General features: G+C 44.7%; 1 protein-coding gene across 1 annotated transcript in view; it reads right to left on the reverse strand.

Annotated features, from left to right (window-relative positions):
- LOC124010405 (UV radiation resistance-associated gene protein-like) overlaps positions 1–22133 on the reverse strand; it is a 133277-nt gene that overhangs the window by 53586 nt on the left and 57558 nt on the right. The window contains exon 13 of the mRNA XM_046322815.1: positions 10362–10437. Coding sequence (XP_046178771.1) covers positions 10362–10437 — 76 coding nt within the window. The remainder of the gene's footprint in view (positions 1–10361; positions 10438–22133) is intronic.

Here is a 22133-nt window from a genome sequence, read left to right on the forward strand (position 1 = left end):
CCTGTTGGGGTTCAAAAGGAGCTTTTCAGAACGGTGAGGAGCGGATGTTATGTAAAGGAGAGAAAGACTCAAATACTAAGCATGGAGAATAGTTGGAAAAGAGGGAGTAGGTGATGGTGGAACAAGGAGGGTGGAGAGAGAGTGTGAGGGGAAGGGAAAGAGACAGAGTTGTAACACTGATGCATTCTATACACGGATGGCTAGGATACATACACAAATAAACCACCAAAAATAGCTGACAGCATCTCCACATCATTATTATCATCGTCATAATCATTGGTTAAGATCACTCTCCAATCAGACATCCTGCCAGCCAAGCTAGAACACCTTCTGCCTTCTTTTCCAACCGCTGGGCTCCACCAATAACAATGATCTTTATTATTGTCATTCATTCGTTAAGATCACTCTCCAATCAGGCTAGAACACCTGCCTTTTCCAACCGCTTGGCTCCAGCAATAAAAGCTAGCTTACGTCCCAGCTCATGCTCCTGTTCCCAACGTAGCATGCTGGCAGCCCAGCCAGGCACCTCCACTAACCACAGTGGCTCCCTCATGAGTCAAAGCCTTGTTTTATGGAGCCACCACTCTCTCTCAATGGCTGGTGCATTCCTTTGATGTGCTCCAGACCACCAGTATGGCCAGAGGCACCGCCAAGGGTACATTGTGGGTAATGAGGTTGTGCTCAGCCAGAGACCTGGAAGCTGGAGTTTGGAGGTTGACAGAGCCATGCAAGTGGAAGGTTTTCCCCATGGACCTCGTTGCTGGGCATGGTGGTGTGCCCATGCCTTCTGCCCCACCCCTTCCGTCAGCTAGCTCAAGGTTGGTCTCGTTTCAATTCCCATGCAACACAGAGCATCCTGCTCCCAGACCAGGCAAATACAATACCCCTGGCTTAGTGACTCAGAGCTAATTGTTGTGCCCCCCAAACCCCTCACCAACCTACTCCTACTCTCGTTCCTCCACCCTTCAACCTTTACATAGTGTAATTTGGATTCCAATCAGGCCCACATGCCTGTTTCACAAAAGAGCGTATGGATAACAGGGAGGAGAGAGCGAGATGTATAGAGCGAGCGAGCGAGAACACAGCAGCATGGCAGAGATCCAGCTTTCCCAGTCTCACAAACTTGGCTAATTTGTCTGTGTGAAACCCAGGATCTGAGGGTTTAGTGATTCTGCCCCCTACAAAGAGACTTTCAACACCTGTGGCCTCCTACTTAAGATACAGTAACGTTATATAACACCTGTTACCATTTCAATATAAAGTATGCTCCAGCTTCTGGCACAGAGGGGGGTGCTCCCTCCATTACGTAGTTCACTCATTCAAAGGGGCTAGAATAGGACAGGCCCCTCCATGAGAAGCACAGGGCATTAGCAACGCTTAAATCATGTTACTGGGGTGCAAATAGGGACCAGAGTGCAAAGATGCATGTTAACAAACTTTCAAATGTCTCCACTTCAAATCCTAGTATCCATTTGGGAGTCGTTTGTGTTGCAATGCCATTTGCAGACCGCACAAGGAAGGAAAAAGGAGGGCAAACAGGGTTCTGTCCAAGTAACAAGATGGCGTCGACAGACACGGTGGCCCTGTTTCACGCTTCTAGTCAACTTTACAATATTCAGTTTTTTGTTGTTGTTATTATTTATATTTTATTCTCAGAACGTTTATTGTATTATTACGTACAGACAGAAATAGCTTTTGGATATTAGATCAGCGGTTACACCAGAAATCGACCAGTAATTTGACTTGAACTTCCCGATGCAGCTCTATTCAACCCGGGGGCTGCCCCAAAATGCCAATGACATAAGAGGTAGAAGGACTGAGGCCCTAGTCAGACTCAGGGGGCGTGCATACCATCCACCACTGTCGAGTATATTACTCACTAATGCTCAGTCCTTTGACAAAGTAGAGGAGCTCAGGGCGAGGATCTCTTTCCAGAGAGACATCAGGGACTGTAAAATACTCTGTTTTACGGAATCATGACTCTCTCTGGATATATTGTCCCCGTCCATCCAGCCAGCAGGGTTCAAATCAAATTGGATACATTCACATGGTTAGCAGACGTTAATGCGAGTGTAGCGAAATGCTTGTGCTTCTAGTTCTGACAGATTACTTAGAGCTTACTGCACTAACAATTCACAGTCTGATGGCCTTGAGATAGACTGAAAAACAGCTTCTATCGGTCCCGGCTCAGGTGGTTGTTGTCCTTGGAGGGCAGGTAGTTTGCCCCCGGTGATGCGTTGTGCAGACCGCACCACCCTCTGGAGAGCCTTGTGGTTGAGGGCTGTGCAGTTCCAGCCTGTGATATAGCCTGACAGGATGCTCTCGTGCATCTGTAGAAGTTTGTCAGGGTTTTCGGTGACAAGCCAAATTTCTGAAGAGGCGTTGTTGCACCTTCACCACACGGTCTGTGTGGGTGGACCATTTTAATTTGTCCGTGATGTGTACGCTGAGGAACTTAAAACTTTCCACCTTCTCCACTACTGTCCTGTCGATGTGGATAGGGGGGTGCTCCCTCGGCTGTTTCCTGAAGCCCCCGATCATCTCCTTTGTTTTGTTGACGTTGAGTCAGAGGTCGTTTTCCTGACACCACACTGAGTGCCCTCACCTCCATGTAGGCAGTCTCGTCGTTGGTAATCAAGCCCACTACAGTTGTGTCTTCTGTAACCTTGATGATTGAGTTGGAGGCGTGCATGGCCACGCAGTCGTGGGTGAACAGGGAGTACAGGAGGGGGCTGAGCCCACATCCTTGTGGGGCCTTAGTGTTGAGGGTCAGGGAAATGGCAATGTTGTTTCCTACCTTCACCACCTGGTGGGCGGCCTGTCAAAGTCCAGGACCCATTTGCACAGGGTGGGGTTGAGACCCAGGGTCTCCAGCTTGATGATAAGGTTGGAGGGTACTATGGTGTTGAATGCTGAGCTGTAGTCAATAAACAGCAATCTTACATAGGTTTTCCTCTTGTCCAGATGGGATAGGGCAGTGTGCAGTGTGATGGCGATTGCATCGACTTTGGACCTGTTGGGGCGGTATATGCAAACTGAAGTGGGTCTAGGGTGGCAGGTAAGGTGGAGGTAATATGATCCTTGACTAGTCTCTCAAAGCACTTCATGATGACAAAAGTGAGTGCTACAGGACGGTAGTCATTTAGTTCAGTTATCTTTGCCTTCTTGGGTATAGGAACAATGTTGGCCATCTTGAAGCATGTGGCGACAGCAGACTGGGATAGGGAGCGATTGAATATGTCCATAAACACACCAGCCAGCTGGTCTGCACATGCTCTGAGGACGTGGCTATGGATGCCGTCTGAGCCAGCAGCCTAGTGGGGGTTAAAACATTTAAATGTCGGCCATGGAGAAGGAGAGGGGGCTGCAGTCCTTGTTAGTGGGCAACAACGGTGGCACTCTATTATCCTCAAAGCGGGCAAAGACTGTGTTTAGTTTGTCTGGAAGTGTGACGAAGGTGTCCGTGACGTGGCTGGTTTCTTTTTGTAGTCCGTGGTTGCCTGTAGACTCTGCCACATGTCTTGTGTCTGAGCCGTTGAATTGCGACTCCACTTTGTCCCTATACCGACATTTCGCTTGTTTGTTAGCCTTGCGGAGGGAATAACTACATTTTTATATTCAGCCATATTCCCATACCTCTTTCCATGGTTAAATGATGTGGTTCGCACTTTCAGTTTTGTGCGAATGCCGCCATCCATCAACGGTTTGAACACTGTTCACTTTAATCAAGTTCACCCACTTTATATGTATATACTGTATTCTAGTCAAGGCTCATCCTATATAACTACTGCTGTACACACCTTTTCTATTCATATACTCTCTATACACACTATGTATATATATTTATATTCCAGTCTCTGACATTGCTTGTTCTGATATTTTTTAATTTAAAAAAAAATGTATTATGTGTGTACTGTTTTTTATTGCCAGGTATTACTGTACTGTTGGAGCTAGAAACAAAAGCAGTTTTTCGCTGCACTTGCTAATCTGTGTAGGCAACTGTCTTGTCAGACAAAGGAAGCTGAAAGGGAGCCCTTATTGACACCTGACACTCAATGCACCCCACTACACACAAACACACACCCTGCCCTCCTGACATAAAAACAACATATTCCCAGACTGCCACTTCAAAGCTGGCCCTCCTGCTGCGCCCTGATCCCGTTGCCATATCACTTTCTACGCCAGCCAACTTAATAAAAGATGGAAGTATGATAAAGAAAATATTTTAAAAACTAAAATCGGCCTAGATTGAACTTTCCATTCCTCTCAAAAATGTTACAAAAAGCTGTTGCGCAGCAACTCACTGCTTTCCTGAAGACAAACAATGTATACGAAATGATTCAGTCTGGTTTTAGACCCAATCATAGCACTGAGACTGCACTTGTGAAGGTGGTAAAGGACCTTTTAATGGTGTCAGACCGAGGCTCTGCATCTATCCTCGTGCTCCTAGACCGATCACCACATTCTTTTGGAGAAATTGGAAACCTAAATTGGTCTACACGAACAAGTTCTGGCCTGGTTTAGATCTTATCTGTCGGAAAGATATCAGTTTGTCTCTGTGAATGGTTTGACAAATCAACTGTACATTTCGGTGTTCCTCAAGGTTCTGTTTTAGGAACACTATTGTTTTCACTCTAAATTTTACCTCTTGGGATGTCATTCGAAAACATAATGTTAACTTTCAATGATATGCGGATGACACACAGCTGTACATTTCAATGAAACATGGTGAAGCCCCAAAATTGCCCTCACTGGAAGCCTGTGTTTCAGACATAAGGAAGTGGATGGCTGCAAACTTTCTACTTTTAAACGCGGACAAAACAGAGATGCTTGTTCTAGGTCCCAAGAAACAAAGAAATCTTCTGTTGAATCTGACAATTAATGTTGATGGTTGTATAGTCGTCTCAAATAAAACTGAAGGACCTCGGCGTTACTCTGGACCCTGATCTCTCTTTTGACGAAGATATCAAGACTGTTTCAAGGACAGCTTTTTTCCATCTATGTAACATTGCAAAAATCAGAAACCTTCTGTCCAAAAATGAATCCATGCTTTTGATACTTGTAGGTTAGACTGCTGCAATGCTCTACATTCCGGCTACCCAGATAAAGCACAAAACTTCAAACTTCAGTTAGTGCTAAATACAGCTGCTAGACTCTTGACTAGAACCAAACAATACTCCAGTGCTAGCCTCTCTACACTGGCTTCCTGTTAAGGCAAGGGCTGATTTCAAGGTTTTTACTGCTAACCTACAAAGCATTACATGGGCTTGCTCCTACCTATCTTTCCGATTTGGTCCTGCCGTACATACCTACATGTACGCTATGGTCACAAAACGCAGGCCTCCTAATTGTCGCTAGAATTACTAAGCAAACAGCTGGAGGCAGGGCTTTCTCCTATAGAGCTCCATTTTTATGGAATGGTCTGCCTACCCATGTGAGAGACACAGAATCGGTCTCAATCTTTAAGTCTTTACTGAAGACTCATCTCTTCAGTAGGTCATATGATTGAGTGTAGTCTGGCCCAGGAGTGTGAAGGTGAACGGAAAGGCTCGGAAAGGCTCTGGAGCAACGAACCGCCCTTGCTGTCTCTCCCTGGCTATTTCCCCTCTTTCCACTGGGATTCTCTGCCTCTAACCATATTACAGGGGAGTCACTGGCTTACTGGTGCTCTTCCATGCCGTCCCTGGGAGGGGTGTGTCACTTGAGTGGGTTGAGTCACTGACGTGATCTATCTGTCTGGGTTGGCGCCCCCCCTTGGGTTGTGCAGTGGCAGAGATCTTTGTGGGCTATACTCGGGCCTTGTCTCAGGATGGTAAGTTGGTGGTTGAAGATATCCCTCTAGTGGTGTGGGGGCTGTGCTTTAGCAAAGTGGGTGGGGTTATAACCTTCCAGTTTGGCCCCGTACGATATTATCCGATGGAGCCACAGTGTCTCCTTACCCCTCCTGTCTCAGCCTCCAGTATTTATACTGGAGTAGTTTTGTGTCGGGGGGCTAGGGTCAGTTTGTTATATCTGGAGTACTTCTCCTGTCTTATCCGGTGTCCTGTGTGAATTTAAGTATGCTCTCTCTAATTCTCTATTTCTTTCTCTCTCTCTCAGAGGACCTGAGCCCTAGGACCATGCATCAGGACTACCTGGCATGATGACTCCTTGCTGTCCCCAGTCCACCTGGCCGTGCTGCTGCTCCAGTTTAAACTTTTCTGCCTGCGGCTATGGAACCCTGACCTGTCCCAGACCTGCTGTTTTCAACTCTCTAGAGACAGCATGAGTGGTAGAGATACTCTTAATGATCGGCTATGAAAAGCCAACTGACATTTACTCCTGAGGTGCTGACTTGCTGCACCCTCGACAACTACTGTGATTGTTATTATTTGACCATGCTGGTCATTTATGAACATTTGAACATCTTGGCCATGTTCTGTTATAATCTCCACCCGGCACAGCCAGAAGAGGACTGGCCACCCCTCATAGCCTGGTTCCTCTCTAGGTTTCTTCCTAGGGAGTTTTTCCTAGCCACCGTGCTTCTACACCTGTGTTGCTTGCTATTTGGGGTTTTAGGCTGGGTTTCTGTACAGCACTTTCAGATATCAGCTGATGCAAGAAGGGCTATATAAATAAATGTGATTTGATAATGTCGCACATCCACCACTGGCCCAGTGTGTGTGTGTCGCTGTGTAACCAGAGTTGTGCTTTGTGACAGCAGCCAGATGCTATACACCGTAGCAGCTCAACCCTGGCCGGACGTAACGTAAGGAGCACATTAAATCCCTAGAGAGAAAAACGTTTTAAAAAAAAAAAAACAAACAATAATAACAACCGGCCTACGAAGCAACGTAAAGCGCTGGCTCTATTGGTAAATTATATTAGTGAGTGGAAAAGCTAGTCTCAGTGTTTCTAATACGGTTGGGGAGGTCATGAAAGCAGCCATTTCCTAATAAAGACTTCAGAGTATTAAGAACCATACCGTGGTCTCTAACGTTACTGGGACGCAAACCAGATCTCCCAGATAAAGTGGTCTGAAACGGTCAGGGTTGCGGGAAACCCATATCCACTTTAAAAATGAAAAAATTACATGTAGCGTGACAGTGTTGCATCTGTCGCTTCATGCATTCCCCCAAACTACTAGAACACGTGTGATGGCAGCAGAACAGAGTGATCAGACACAGGAGTCATGCGGTGTACAACAATTCCCTATAGATGGTTGGAAAACTGTCTTTGTGGTGGGTTCCGCTAGATCTACTATGATATGTTTACAACTTTCACTGCTCTGGAACCATTGTCAGCTGCAGGGAGCTGATCCATGCAGTGCACTTATGTTGATTTTGAGACGGCCCAGTAACTCATCCTAAACATCGCTCCAGTCACATATGGAGTTCATAAGATGCAGGTGGCGAGGGTTGGCAACAACACATACACCACACTGACCCTTAACACGGGGGCCCCTCAGGGGTGCGTGCTTAGTCCCCTCCTGTACTCCTTGTTCACCCACGACTACAACACCATCATTAAGTTTGCTGACGACAACGTTGTTTGGCCCGATCACCAACGACGAGACAGCCTATAGGGAGGAAGTCAGTGACCTGGCAACAACCTCTCCCTCAACGTCAGCAAGACAAAGGAGCTGATCGTGGACTACAGAAAACAGAGGGCTGAGCATGCCCCCCATTCACATCGACGGGGCTGTAGTGGAAAGGGCTTCAAGTTTCTCGTTTTCCACATCACTAATACCCTGACTACACCGCTTGCATCACAAAATAAATTTAGGAATCTATGGTATTCAATTCTTGCACCCACACTGCTCACTCAAGCCAACGAACGTCAGCGTTGCCAAGGGCTAAAATAGAAGTCATTCCTATTTCTGACGCAGATCGCTCGGCAAGTCCTGCCTCTCCCATCTCCTCATTGGTTTATAGAAGCAGGTACCCAAGTGCCATCTCCTCATTGGTTATATCCACATGGGTGATTGAAAGACTAACAGTTTTGCCGGCTGTCGTGGTAATACTATGAAAGCGTAGATGCCAATCACCATATAAGTTCAAAGATGACAAAGCCTGAAAAAGGTGGAAAGATGACTAGAAACGATTCGGTTGACCGTTTTATGTGTGGATTAATTGTCAGAGTAAAAAGGAAAAACCTTTACCTTGTGCATTTCAGGTAAAATAACAACTCAATGTTTATATCCCAGGACAAATTAGCTAGCAACAGCAAGCTAGCTAAATAGGACAAATTAGCTAGCAAGTGCAAGCTAACTAGCTAAATTGCCATACATGTTTAATGCTTTTTGACCTGTCCCCAAATGAATGTCATTGGTTCAGAGTTTGTTTTGATATTTTAACCTGCGTGTTGTGATTGCGTTTCGTGTAGGGGGACAAAATCAATTTATGCACGATAGCGCATGCGCGCAGCCGGTTTGGGTGTAAGGAATTATGTAATCATAGTCTAAACAAGTCGTGAAGGAACAGCATCTTCCCCCTCAGGAGGCTTAAATCTGAAATCTGACATGGGTGCTGAGATACTCAAAACGTTATACAGCTGCACCATTGAGAGCATATTGACTGGCTGCATCACCACTTGGTATGGCAACCGCTTGGCATCCAACCGCAAGGCACTACAGAGGGTAGTGCATATGGCCCAGTACATCACTGGGGCCGAGCTCCCTGCCATCCAGGACCTCTATACCAGGTGGTGTCAGAGGAACACCCTAAAAATTGTCTGACTTAAGTCACCCAAGTCACAGACTGTTCTCACGGCAAGTGGTAACGATGCAGTTTGGAATCAAAAGGATCCTGAACAGCTTCGACCCACAAGCCATAAGACTAATAAATATTTAACTAGTTAACCAAATAAAGTAGCTTCCAGGATGCGCTGCATTGACCCTTTTTGCATTAATTATTGACTAATCACATTACACTGCTGCTACTGTTCATCTATCCTGTTGCCTAGTCACTTAACTCCTACCTATATGTACATATCTACCTCAATTACCTCGTACCCCTGCACATGGACTTGTTACTGGTACACCGTGTTTTTAGCCAAGTTACCATTACTCATTGCATTTATTTCTAGAGTTATAATTGAAAGATAACCTATTTTTTTCCCCTCTGCATTGTTAGGAAGGGCCTGTAAGGAATCATTTCACTGTTAGTCTACACCTGTTGTTTCCAAAGCATGTGACAAATTCGATTTTGAGATACTGGACTGAGAAAAACGCATGACCTCACCATTATCTAGCTCGCCAACCACATATACATGCACCCACATACATACCATCATACAGTACATACTCCCAAACATACAGCACTGATATTCCTCCTTTGACATGACAGTTACTGCAGTACATTAATATCAATCAAATCATGCAATCCTCAACCCTTTTTTTCAGGCTAGTATTTTAACTCTAAACATGGCAGAGACGCAGAAGAGAGAATATTTAGGGCAACTCACCACAAAAAAAGGTCACCAGGCTATAACTCTAGAAAACCCTGGAAATATATGAACCTTTCATGTAGAATTTAAATCATAAAAATACATCAAACATACCGTGAAAAAAGTTGTTGAATAAAGCACATACTCTAGAATTTTTCAACATAAAACACTATTTACCCGGGATCCACACATATGTCCAAAATAAAGAGTACTGCTGATGAAGGTCATAACGTGCACCCTTTACCACTCTCCTTGGGGATTTTCAGGCTTATTTTAACTTCCTGTCTAAAGTGTTCCCCACATCTCTTTCTCTTTTGTTGTTGGACAAAGGATGGCAGCAGTTTGGATGGCAGCTAGCTAGCAGGTTACGTCAAAGACCAAACCTCCCAAAATGCAGTCATTTGAACCCAGCCACCTGTTGGAGTTAATTGCCTTGCCTAATAAATACACTGGAGAGATTCGAATTCCTTCATTCCACATTCTCACTGCTGGCTTGAGAAAGAGACAACGACAGGGAATGGAATGCAAATGTATATATTTGGTGCTAAATGATTTAGGGAAGGGACTCACACAGGTCAACACATTAGATTCACTTTCATCAGCCCAGACAGGGCAAGAGTTTGGCCCCTTTTCCAGAGAAGAGAAGAGTGAGTGAGTGTCTGCATGCATCCCAGTTTTTCCATATGTTTATTGAGAGTTTCCAGGCCATTCAAAGGGATAGGAACACAGGAACAAGGCTCCAGTACAGATGGACAGGATTGAGCCATCCAAAACATGTGTAACAACCTGTAGACCACTGCAAACTCTAAGGCTGTTTCCCCACACAAGAACCTTTCAGTGCCATCAGACCATCTGACATGTTTGTCACATCTTACCCGGGAAATAGTTGGTATGCGTATGTGTCTGACAGTTATGTGAGTGGTCCATGGTCTTACCTGGGCGATGTTCTTGTTGATCAGGTAGACTCCATATTCAAACTGAAAGCGTTCTCCTCGAGGGTACAGGGGGAATCTGTAAGAGCAGGGGAAGAGAGGAAGAGGTGATGAGTGTACAGTACTGGAGCAGGTGGTTCACATTAGATTGTATTCTGTTGGTTTAACTTTGTGAGATTCAACCAACTAGACTTCTGAGCACTGTGAAGTGAATTCCTTCCCTGTTGACACTGCCATGTATTACTACAGTCCGGACCTGGCAGGGTACAGTTTGGATAGAACACTTCAGCAGAAGCCGAGTGAATATAGTCACATTCATATACGGACCGCTCTCCTCCCACCCCAACCCTCATCTTGTTAAACTAAAATATCAAACAAGCTCCGAACCGTCCAGGCTGCATACTGTAGGCCCATCAAACAGCCTGCCCACCTGCTTCTACATTACAGGGAACAAAGACAGACCGACAGATGGAGAGGCTCAGTACGATTCCATTGAGCTTTCAGGTGCCAGTCAGATGTCTAGGTAGCAGGGCAGGCAGAAACACAGTGCTGAAAACCCCTGGATTGTTTATGTGGAGATATTGGAGGGATGGCCTCAGGCCGAGCCTGCTGACACCATTAGTGACAACAACACTCTACTCTCATTCCATTAAGGATAAAGTCAGCCTCATCCCCCATGAAGAACAGTTCCTGTCATTATGTGCTTGTCTGCAACCAACTGAGAGGATGTACTGAGAGACACGCCCAGGGCAGTCTTACTCTGCTCGCTCACACACACACACTCACATTAACCCTGTACAACAACTGACTTATCTTCTGCTGTCAGGCTCAGCAGTCAGTCTGGGAAGGAGGTGTGAGCGAACATCCGGCCCTCTTCCCTCCCCTCCTCATCCATATCTCATTCCTGTCAGTGGCCATGGCTGTGCCCCGTGGGGCATGTTATACTGTTAATCCTTTGTTAGAGGAGACATGCCCTCTCCCCTCTAACTCTGACCCTCAGATGCCGGAGAATCAGTGCCGAGGAGGGCAGGGCGAGAGTCGGGAAGCCCTCCTTATCACGCCACATCACTGTTACAGGGCAAGATGCATGAGGTACTGACTGTAGCCCTAACAGAGCTGCCGTAGCTAGACTATATCTAATGCTTTAACGCTTTAGTACACACTGAAGTCTAGTCCTTATCGTCTGTCCAAGCATACACACAATAAATTACATTTCTTGTGAGGTGCATTACATAGAAACTCTTCACCAAACAAAGTAGACACATATTAGACACTGTTCATTTGACAGATAGAGGGAAACACTGTAGTAGCCACACAGCCGGAGACACTTGTTCTACTCCTACATTCTCTGACTAGTCAAACCCCAGAGGAAGCTACGTGCCAGTGGTAATATCTCATGACCAGGAAATAACTAACAGAGGGAGAAATAACATCACACACACACTGTCATAGCAGGCAGTCCAACAATCACATTCTCCTGACAACATATGATTAGTTTGCTGATGAGATGGACAGAGAGAGGCTGACATGCGCACACACACAGAAAAGCAAAGGCACACATGAACACACACACACACACAGTTTGCCATCACGGGGAGGTGATTAATGAGTGCTGTCCAGTGGGTCTGAAATCACATTGAAGGGACTCCGGTTCACCAAATACCAGGAATTCCTCCAATACATCCAGTAAAGTGAAATATATTATAACACACCAGCAGGGGGAAGGGGAAGAGAAGGTCAGAGGTGCCAAAGTGTGGGGGGATATAGGGAAGTAGAGAGAGCAGTTAGAGAAGAGACAGCGAGCAGTTAGAGAAGAGACAGAGAGCAGTTAGAGAAGAGACAGAGAGCAGTTAGAGAAGAGACAGACAGCAGTTAGAAGGACAGAGAGCAGTTAGAGAAGGGACAGAGGCAGTTAGAGAGCAGAGAGCAGTTAGAGAAGAGACAGAGAGCAGTTAGAGAAGGGACAGAGAGCAGTTAGAGAAGGGACAGAGAGCAGTTAGAGAAGGGACAGAGAGCAGTTAGAGAAGGGACAGAGAGCAGTTAGAGAAGGGACAGAGAGCAGTTAGAGAAGGGACAGAGAGCAGTTAGAGAAGGGACAGAGAGCAGTTAGAGAAGGGACAGAGAGCAGTTAGAGAAGGGACAGAGTTTGAGAATAGAGAGAGAAAGAAGAGCCAAGGGATGGAGAGAGGAGAGGGAAGGGAAGAAAGAGAGAGAAAAGAGGGGAGGTGGAGTGGAAAGCAGTGATTTTTATCACTGGGCCGGTCTTGTCTTGGAATCTGTGATAAAACAATCTGTTACACAAGCGGGATGAAGTGGATCACCATCAGCCTTGGAGCAGCTCTCCAGCCATCCACAGGCCAGATCACACACACACCTACCCTTTCTTGGTTCAATTATAATTCCTCTCTCATCAGACAAACGCACACAGACATGCACACACACATGCATGCATACACAAATGTATGCGCACACACGAACACAGCCACCCACCACAGGTTTCCTTTCCTTCATTAAAACAGATCTATTGCTACCATGTCCCGACCCTCTAACACACCCCTCTGGCAGCTCTGTTGAACGCCATCTCTTTGCACATGGAAAACTAAATATGACACTAACAGGCACCATGACCAACACTGTCTTTGACATCTACCTAAAAAAAATGCAAAACTATATATACAGTGGGGCAAAAAACATATTTAGTCAGGCACCAATTGTGCATGTTCTCCCACTTAAAAAAGATGAGGCCTGTAATTTTCATCATAGGTAGACTTCAACTATGACATAAAAAATGAGAAGAAAAAAATCCAGAAAAACACATTGTAGGATTTTTTATGAATTTATATGCAAATTATGGTATAAAATAAGTATTTGGTCACCTACAAACAAGCAAGAATTCTGGCTCTCACAGACCTGTAACTTCTTCTTTAAGAGGCTCCTCTGTCCTCCACTCGTTACCTGTATTAATGGCACCTGTTTGAACTTCTTATCAGAATAAAAGACACCTGTCCACAACCTCAAACAGTCACACTCCAAACTCCACTATGGCCAAGACCAAAGAGCTGTCAAAGGACACCAGAAACAAAATTGTAGACCTGCACCAGGCTGGGAAGACTGAATCTGCAATAGGTAAGCAGCTTGGTTTGAAGAAATCAACTGTGGGAGCAATTATTAGGAAATGGAAGACATACAAGACCACTGATAATCTCCGTCGATCTGGGGCTCCACACAAGATCTCACCCCGTGGGGTCAAAATGATCACAAAAACGGTGAGCAAAAATCCCAGAACCACACGGGGGGGGACCTAGTGAATGACCTGCAGAGAGCTGGGACCAAGGTAACAAAGCCTACCATCAGTAACACACTACGCCGCCAGGGACTCTAATCCTGCAGTGCCAGATGTGTCCCCCTGCTTAAGCCAGTACATGTCCAGGCCCGTCTGAAGTTTGCTAGAGAGCATTTGGATGATCCAGAAGAAGATTGGGAGAATGTCATATGGTCAGATCAAACCAAAATAGAATTTTGGTAAAAACTCAACTTGTCGTGTTTGGAGGACAAAGAATGCTGAGTTGCATACAAAGAACACCATACCTACTGTGAAGCTTGGGGTGGAAACATCATGCTTTGGGGCTGTTTTTCTGCAAAGGGACCAGGACGACAGATCCGTGTAAAGGAAAGAATGAATGGGGCCATGTATCGTGAGCTTTTGAGTGAAAACCTCCTTCCATCAGCAAGGGCATTGAAGATGAAACGTGGCTGGGTGTTTCAGCATGACAATGATCCCAAACACACCTCCTTGGCAACGAAGGAGTGGCTTCGTAAGAAGCATTTCAAGGTCCTGGAGTGGCCTAGCCAGTCTCCAGATCTCAACCCCATAGAAAATCTTTGGAAGGAGTTGAAAGTCCGTGTTGCCCAGCAACAGCCCCAAAACATCACTGCTCTAGAGGAGATCTACATGGAGGAATGGGCCAAAATACCAGCAACAGTGTGTGAAAACCTTGTGAAGACGTACAGAAAACGTTTGACCTGTCATTGCCAACAAAGGGTATATAACAAAGTATTGAGATAAACTTTTGTTATTGACCAAATACTTATTTTCCACCATTATTTGCAAATAAATTCATTAAAAATCCTACAATGTGATTTTCTGGATTTTTTTCCTCATTTTGTCTGTCATAGTTGAAGTGTACCTATGACGATAATTACAGGCCTCTCTCATTTTTTAAGTGGGAGAACTTGCACAATTGGTGGCTGACTAAATAACTTTTTGCCCCACTGCATATGTTTTGCTTAATGAGATAAACCTGAACTGTCAAGGAGCCTAAAACAGAAACAGCCAGTGGAGAACAGTAAAAGTAAAACCCCTCTATCTCACACGCCAGTAGAACCCTAGATGTCGGCATGCAGATGGAGGGGTAGAGGAGATCTGTAATTAATAAGAAGAGAGGCGTGGGGAACTCCTCTCTTCTAACGGAAAACTCCTTCTCTTTATGGGGTTAGAGTATTTACACAGCCCTCCGGCTAATCAACCCAGCCAGTCAGGCCTCTACTGCAGGCAGGTCCAGGCTCCCTCACACACAACCATAAAATGTGATAGCAGGAGAGCCCATGCCTCTTCCGTTCTTTTATGTGTGTGTGTACAGTATCTCTTCCTCCCTCTTTCACTTCCCTTCAGTCTCTGTCTCGCTTCCTCCCTCCTGTTGATGTACAGAAGGTTGTTTATTCGAAGAGTCTATGTAATTGTTCTCTCTACACAGGAAGGACCAGCTGAAGACCACCAGTGTCTACGGAGTGTGGTCAATTTATGAGTGACAGTTAAGTGACAGCATTCACATTTTACTGTAGGCTGGCTTTTTGAGAGGGGGATGCAGGAAAATGGAGGAAAAGCAGTCCAAAGACCAGGTTTTGTGTTGGACTTGGTAAGCTACACTGGCTGGCTGGGGATTTTGTTAGTATGGCTATGTGGTGTTGAAGTCGATGATTGGACCAAGATGAGAACTTAGATTAATTTTAAACCTTGACCCCTGACCTAACATGGTCATATTCAGAATAGACTGACCTTTTAAGAGAACAAAACAGACTTTTACAGAACAGCAGGTTAATGAGTGCACCTTGCACATAGTGTGCATAATAGGGCACTTGCTTCTTTCCCCCCTAGGGACATTACATTGTACAAGAGTAAGTGCTGTAGGGTTGTAAAGGGTGATATTATAGCTGTGCTGCAGGTGGGTGGTCGGATAATTCAGACTTAATCTGGCCCTGAACAACGTTGAACTATTCACAGTGACTCAGTGGCCTGCTGTAATGTACACACAGCCTGTGATCCTTCCGCCACAGCACATCTGTCCCACCGAGAGCCTGTTTACATATAACTAATTAATATGCCAAATGTACAAAACAACAGCTCTGGTTCACATAGTGGAGTTGGGAGTTAGCCACCCGTAACCATTACTTACACTTAGCTATCCGTGGCTGGCAAAAAAATCCCCAGAAGTTCTCTAGTATGTCTTTAATGTGCGATTTCAAACACACCAGAACCATAAATCACGTGAGGCCTGCTTTTTAAAAAACACCTGCCACCATGCAACTTTCACAGATAATGGCACCGGTTACTATATAAATCACAGGGAGTTGTAATTTCCAATATTGGAGAAATTATTACATTGAGCATCTGTCAGTGAATGCTATTTTAATGACTGCCACACTGCTCCACTTACAACTGGGGTAACTCTAACCGCAACGGCATCTTGGAGCGAAAGCACTGCTGTAAAAGTGTCTCCTGAGTGATGTGCCATCCGGTTGCCCGCTCGGTCACTCTGTCGTTTGGTCTGTTTTCATCATTAGACAGAGACGCTTTTAGACGATGCAGCAGCCAGTCTGTCGGTGGTGTTTTTTCGTCTTCCATTCTCCCTCTGCTTTCATCTCCCTCATTGTTTTAATTAGATCCAGAGAGCTGGACCCAGAGGACAGGGTCTGGCCAGCTCTCTATGGGGCTAGCTAGCTGCTCCCTCTCCCTCCCTAGGAGCGCCTCTTTATTTATCAAGGGGTATCTAAACTTCCTCCCATGTGCAGCCTTTTAAAACGGTCCATTAAGTGCACGCTGACCTGAAGTGAAACGGACAGAGAACAGGGATTTAGAATTTGTGTTCCCAATCTTGTGGCAGGCCATCGCAGGCCGTACGGCTGACTGCTAACACAAGGTCTTAATGCGAGAGAGGAGAGAAAGAGATGGAGAGTGAGACCATGCCGCTATTGGCAGTAAGACGATACTAGTCAGGCCAACAGTTAACCAGCCATGAAAAAGCTGTGTAAAACATCATACACAGATGAACTGAGCCAGCTGAACCATTCCATTCAGTGAACGATCATAGCTATAACTTATTATTTTCTGATATTTTCTGTGTTTTAAAGAACTAATTGATGTTGGTTACATTAGTTGACTTCCATTTTGTTCCGTTTTTTTTCCTGTGTGCTCAATGCACACATCGCACAGTTTCTCTGGAAATAAATCCGATCCAGCCTAAACAGTGTAGTTTAGTGTAGTGATGTAGTCAGGAGTTGTAGTTTCCAACAGGCCAATATTCTTCATAGTTCAGCACATAAAATGTGGTAATTAACTACAATGACCACAATCCATTGCACATCTACTTGTCCAGTATGTGTTTCCTTTACACCTGCTACAGAAGAGAGGTGAAATAGAGAGCAGCTGTTGCTTCCCGAGCTATCTCTACATGATCTAAGTGATTGATAGTTGTTATTCAGCAGTCATAAAGGTATGTATTATTTACTACTAAAATAGTGATTTTGTCAGACAGAAGCTCTATTAGCGATGATAAGTTGGAATAAAATAATTGTCATACATTTACATTTAAGTCATTTAGCAGACGCTCTTATCCAGAGCGACTAAAACAAATGTAATATACACAACAACTGAAATATTTTATTAAAGTAATGCGAATAATTTATGGTCAATAAGTGATGAGCAGTAATGGACAGTCACTACCATCATGGGATTTTTCAACCCACAAAATGCATAGTGCATTTAATGTTCTTTTTATTTTTTATTATCGAAATCGTTGATTATTATTATTTTTAATCAAACAGAAACCGAACCGACCACAAAAAGTACTAATCACTCAGCACTAAAGGCAGATGCTTATTATTAACATCTTATGTATTTAATTTATTATTAACATCAGAGCGACAGGCTCCACGAGACTGCTAAACTATCTGCACTAACTCTGTCGTGCACTAACCCTACACACTCACTGGAATTTATACACACACTTCACTACACTGTCACTCCCACACAAAACCCTCATATACACACACACTTTTCTGCTGCTACTCTGTTCTTCATTTTACTCTTATGATCATCTATCCAGATGCCTAGTCACTTAACCCTACCTTCACGTACAGTATCTACCTCTTAATACCTCGTACCTCTACACATGGATCTTTACTGGTACTCCCTACATACACTCAATTAGTATTTTGTAGCAATGCCTTTAAATTGTTTAGCTTGGGTCAAACATGTCGGGTTGCCTTCCACAAGCTTCCCAAAATAAATTGGGTGAATTTTGGCCCATTCCTCCTGACAGAGCTGGTGTAACCGAGTCAGGTTTGTAGGCCTCCTTGCTCGTACACGTTTTATCAGTTCTGCCCACAAATTTTCTATAGGATTGAGGTCAGGGCTTTGTGATGGACACTCCAATACCTTGACTTTGTTGTCCTTAAGCCATTTTTTGCCACAACTTTGGAAGTATGCTTGGGGTCATTGTTCATTTGCAAGACCCATTTGCGACCAAGCTGTAACTTCCTGACTGATGTCTTGAGATGTTGCTTCAATCTATCCACATCATTTTCATTTCTCATGATGCCATCTATTTTGTGAAGTGCACCAGTCCCTCCTGCAGCAAAGCATCCCCACAACATGAGGCTGCCACCCCTGTGCTTCACGTTGGGATGGTGTTCTTCGACTTGCAAGCAACCCACTTTTTCCTCCAAACATAATGATGGTCATTATGGCCAAACGGTTCTATTTTATTTTAATCATCAGACCAGAGGACATTTTTTCAAAAAGTACGATCTTTGTCCCCATGTGCAGTTGCAACCCGTAGGCTTTTTTACGGCGGTTTTGGAGCAGTGGCTTCTTCCTTGCTGAGCGGCCTATCAGGTTATGTCGATATAGGACTCGTTTACTGTGGATATAGATACTTTTGTACCTGTTTCCTCCAGCATCTTCACAAGGTCCTTTGCTGCTGTTCTGGGATTGATTTGCACTTTTTGCACCAAAGTAAGTTAATCTCTAGGAGGCAGAATGCATCTCCTTCCTGAGCGGTATGACGGCTGTGTGGTCCCATGGTGTTTATACTTGCATACTATTGTTTGTACAGATGAACGTGGTACCTTCAGGCATTTGGAAATTGCTCCCAAGGATGAACCAGACTTGTGGAGGTCTACAATTTTTTTTTCGGAGGTCTTGGCTGATTTCTTTTGATTTTCCTATGATGTCAAGCAAAAAGGCACAGAGTTTGAAGGTAGGCCTTGAAATACATCCACAGGTACACCTCCAATTGACTCAAATTATGTCAATTAGCCTATCGGAAGTTTCTAAAGCCATTATGACGTTTTCTGGAATTTTCCAAGCTGTTTAAAGGCACAGTCAACTTAGTGTATGTAAACTTCTGACCCACTGGAATTGTGATACTGTGAATAATAAGGGGAAATAATCTGTCTGTAACCAATTCTTGGAAAAATGACTTGTTTCATGCACAAAGTAGATGTCCTAAACGACTTGCCAAAACTATAGTTTGTTAACATTTGGAGAGTGGTTTGGAGAGTGGTTGAAAAATGTGTTTTAATGACTCCAGCATAAGTATATAAAAACTTCCGACTTCAACTGTAGCTCCACTCAAGTATTTTATTCTATTCCTCGTGTTAGTAACTATTTAATAAAAAATGTTTTACTTCGCATCGTTGGTAAAGGTTCATAAGCATGTATTTCACTGTAAAGTCAACACCAGTTGTATTCGGGCACATGTGATAAATGCAATTTCTCAAAGCAACAGGGAATGAATGGATCCTAAGTAATAGAGTTGAGAAATTGACAGAGTGATGGCAGAGTAGAGGGGAAATCTGGTGGATGCCTGAGGCATCAAGGCATTGGAGCACTGAATATGGGGAAGCAAGCCTGGAGCTCACTGGCCCATTCTCAACCCATCTTCACGGGATTAGAGGGAGGTTTTACAGGGTAACATGGCCAGTCAACCACTTATACAACTACCATCTGGCACACCAGAGAATCATTCCCTTTCCCGCGGGACATCCAACTGACTTGACCATTACAGTATTTCCCATTGTCCTCAAATGTTACTGTACGATAAAAAGAGAAGTGAAAGTATGTGCCTGACTCTAGTCTGTGTCTTGTCATTGAGCAACTATTCTACTCCCTCCCTCCTCTCCCCTCTCTCGTGGCTGCTATGTGACCCTGATAGGGGTGCGGGGGGGGGACGGCCCTTCCCCTGGTCCCACATGGTCCATGTTAAGGGACGTGAAACAAAACGCCACATAACAATAACCCCCTTCCTTTGCGTTCAGGTCCAGCCGAACCAAGGCCCTCTCTTAGCCTCCTTCCCTCCATCCACTGGCAGTCACATAGAGCACTTCCTCCCCCAACCACACTACACTAGAGCAACGCATTGATGTGTCAATCCCTACTTAGGTGGTTATTTTCTTCAGCCTTCCATTTAATGAAGAAAATTAGGCAACAAAATGGAGTTTTCCCTTAATATTCCTAGTAACGTGTATGTATGAAGCAGCGCTTGGGTTTTTAACGGCCAGGCTCTGGTCTCAATCATACTGGTGACATCTGGATTGCATCTCCCCTATTCACCCCCATTCAATCAGACACACTGGAGATGGAGATGGGTTCTCTCTGCTGCTGCTCTGTAAAATGAGGGAGCAACATATTGTTAGAGCTCATTGCATTCTGAGAATATTTTTAGAAGGGTGAAAGCTTCCGAGATTCACCATTTACCACCTTTCTCCTAAATACAACCTCCAGTCCCCATGCTGCCCCATTCATTCACTCCACACTGACTGAGACTTCTCTACCCAGGTGTAGAGGGAGCACTAGTTCAAGCTGTACATCGGTCTGCCTGCTCTTACTGTGGCTAAATGGCAACCTACATAAAAGTCAAGGCGGTCATTATCTGAGACGGCAGGTCTGGAGTGGAATATAACAGTAATGCCCTCGCTCTACAGGTCAAACATTTCTATATGGCTGGCACAGTCAAGAGAACCTAAATGGTTGTTAGGCGCGTGTTAGCACAAAAAAACACAAAAAAAACATTACGTGAGGGATAGGAAAGTTGTCTTACTCGACTATAAGATGAACTGTAGGTGGTGTTAAAAAAAAGAAAGTAAGCTGGCTCCTTGGGAATATGAACATGAGGAATTTTCACGTTTTTAACAAGACTGGCAGGGTACGATGTAAGAGATGTTTGGCCTCCACAGAATCAGTCAGTCAAACAACAGCTCCACATTGGGGACACTCAGCTTCATCTAGCAGCGACCAAGCTTTGCCAAGACGTCACTGGCATCTGGAACACACCACTCAGAGAAAGTAGTATACAGACAGAAGAACCCTCCACACCACCCCATATTACAAGTGCCAACTGGTGACCAGAGAAGTATAGTGAGTGGTGGATGAATTGAGCACCTTTGGGATGAATTTGAACGCTGACTGCGAGCCAGGCCTAACCGCCCAACATCAGTGCACGACTTGTGGTTGAATGGAAGCAAGTCCCCACAGCAATGTTCCAACATCTAGTGGAAAGCCTTCCCAGAAGAGTGGAGGCTGTTATAGCAGCAAAGGGGGGACCAACTCCATATTAATGCCCATGATTTTGGAATGAAATGTTCCAAGAAGCAGGTGTCAACATACTTTTGGTCATGTAATATAATGGTGTATACAGTATGGACAGTAGTTGACTAGTAAAGGTTTGTACAGTAGAAGTTTTATATGATGAACCATTACAGGACAAGCATTTCGCTACACTCTCATTAACATCTGCTAACCATGTGTATGTGAAAAATAAAATTGGATTTGATTTGAATCAAATTTGATTCGATTTGATTTGATACTAGAATACAGTATATACATAAAGTGGGTGTAAACAGTGTAAACATTATTAAAGTGACTAGTGTTAAATGACTACGTACATAGGGCCTCAGTCTCTAAAGTGCAGGGTAGAGTACCGGGTGGTAGCTGGCTACTAACCATGACTAAGGTCCAAGGCAGGGTAGTGGTGACTGTTTATCAGTCTGATGGCCTGGGGATAGAAGCTGTTTCTCAGTCTCTCAGCTTTGATGCACCTGTACGGTCTCCGCCTGGTAACAGGGCGAACAGGACGTGGCTTGGGTGGCAGAGGTCCTTAATGATCTTCTTGGCCATCCTCTGACACCGGGTGCTGTAGATGTCCTGGAGAACAGGCTGTGTGACCCCGATAATGCGTTGGACTGAAGGCACCACCCTCTGGAAAGCCCTGCGGTTGCGGACGGTGCAATTGCCGTACCAGGCAGTGAAACAGCCCAACAAGATGCTCTCAATGGTGCATCTGTAGAAGTTCATAAGGGTCTTAGAGTAGTTTCATCAGCCTCCTGAAACCTTCATACATCACATCTATATGAAGGGAACATTTGAGGTCATCAGTGATGTATGCGCACGCCGAGGAACTTGAAGCTTTTGACCCTGTCGATGTGGACATGCTCGCT

Source organism: Oncorhynchus gorbuscha, linkage group LG02 (assembly GCF_021184085.1).
Source record: "Oncorhynchus gorbuscha isolate QuinsamMale2020 ecotype Even-year linkage group LG02, OgorEven_v1.0, whole genome shotgun sequence".
In the NCBI taxonomy this organism is placed as follows: Eukaryota; Metazoa; Chordata; class Actinopteri; order Salmoniformes; family Salmonidae; genus Oncorhynchus; species Oncorhynchus gorbuscha.